At 35.3% G+C, this 1,559-nt stretch overlaps 1 protein-coding gene across 8 annotated transcripts in view; it reads left to right on the plus strand.

Moving 5' to 3' along the window:
- The window catches only part of LOC122520741 (transcriptional activator protein Pur-beta-B), a 502,193-nt gene extending 500,657 nt beyond the window's left edge, over positions 1-1,536 (plus strand). For all 8 annotated transcript variants that reach the window (XM_043640989.1, XM_043640991.1, XM_043640988.1 and 5 more), the window contains 4 exons: positions 83-185; positions 322-440; positions 628-855; positions 1,210-1,536. In XM_043640989.1, coding sequence (XP_043496924.1) covers positions 83-185; positions 322-440; positions 628-855; positions 1,210-1,476 — 717 coding nt within the window. In that variant the 3' untranslated portion in view covers positions 1,477-1,536. The remainder of the gene's footprint in view (positions 1-82; positions 186-321; positions 441-627; positions 856-1,209) is intronic.
- The last annotated feature ends 23 nt before the right edge of the window (positions 1,537-1,559 follow it).

The raw sequence follows: 1,559 nt of genomic DNA on the forward strand, positions 1-1,559 counted from the left end.
GTTCAAAACTTTTCAACCCACCCCATGTATTATCGATAAGAAAATTTCAAAACATTGAAATATTTGATCCGATTAATCGTAGATCGGAGCGGACGGAAGAAGAAGTCAAATATATCTAGCACTCAGCACAGCATTCGAGTTTCGGAACCATCTGTCAACGTTTAGCGACTATTATGCATCGTTAGGTGAGTCAAATTTATTGGCATGACGTGTATTAATTAAAACCCTTTATTATCCTTCATTTTTATTGTCAATTAATCGAATTACAAATAAATAAAAAAAAAACAAACAAAAATTCAAAACCGAAAATAAAAATGTTAGGTCCACCTAATCCGGAAAATGTGCCGGACGATGGAAAATTGAAGTCAGAAATGATGGTCAAGGACAACAGGCGGTATTACCTGGATCTCAAGGAAAATTCTCGTGGTCGTTTCCTGCGGGTGAGTTATACTGTATGTACCGTTCACGGTGTTTAAAGATAAAAGAATATGAATGAACATGTCTTCTCGAATGAATCTAAAGAAGAAACGAAACAAGTAACGACATTTTTTTGTTGGTTTTGAGAAAGAAGAAATGTAAGTTTTAAAAAAATTAATTTTGATATTAAATACTATAATTGTTATTTAGGTATCACAAACGATAACACGGGGAGGACCTAGGACGCAGATTGCGATACCTGCGCAAGGTATGATCGAGTTTCGTGACGCGTTGACGGATCTTCTGGAAGAATTTGGTACCGATGACGGAGGCTTTAAAGGTGATCTACCTGATGGCCGCTACATGCGTGTTGAGGGGAAGAATTTTTATTTTGATATAGGTCAAAATAATCGTGGTATCTATATGAGAATTTCTGAGGTAAGTTGATCCTCCATGTAACACCCAACACATTAGTAGTTTTATCATTTAAAAAAATTAGTCTTAAAAAAAGAAGTAAGTAATTTTAAATTATTAACGAACTTCTGGCCCAATTATATGATAATCAAAATATCAATTACTCTACTCCAAGATCTTTTAGACTAATAAATATTTTTTTCAAATAAGGAAGAAGCCTATATTGTAGTTTGATCATTTAAAAAAACAAAATTAGTTAGCAAAAGCAGAAATAAATTTAGAAATTATCAAGAAACTTTAGGACACATTCTGTGTATATTTTTTGTATTTATTTATTTCTCTATTAAATCTATTAATTGATAAATAAATAATTTTCAGGTCAAAACGAACTTTCGAACAGCGATAACCGTGCCGGAGAAGTCATGGGCGCGTTTCCGTGACATATTTGCGGATTACTGCGAGAAAATGCAAGAAGGTGGAGGAGCAGGGGTTGGCGTTGGTGGTATGAGCGGTGGGAGCGGTGGAAGCGGTGGGAATGTTCTTTCAGAAGGGAAAGGCTCGGTAGTGGCACAGGTACCATCACCATCTTCGACCTCGCAACAGCCTAACCCCAATCCAAATTTAGACTCACCCTTAATCAAGTGAAAAAGGCTTTAATTTAACTCGAACATTGGAATTATAATCGTAACTCGTTTTGTCAAGACATTTATTAAGCGAACTAAAGAAAC

Source organism: Polistes fuscatus, unplaced genomic scaffold, assembly GCF_010416935.1.
Source record: "Polistes fuscatus isolate 324 unplaced genomic scaffold, CU_Pfus_HIC Scaffold4, whole genome shotgun sequence".
Classification (NCBI taxonomy): Eukaryota; Metazoa; Arthropoda; class Insecta; order Hymenoptera; family Vespidae; genus Polistes; species Polistes fuscatus.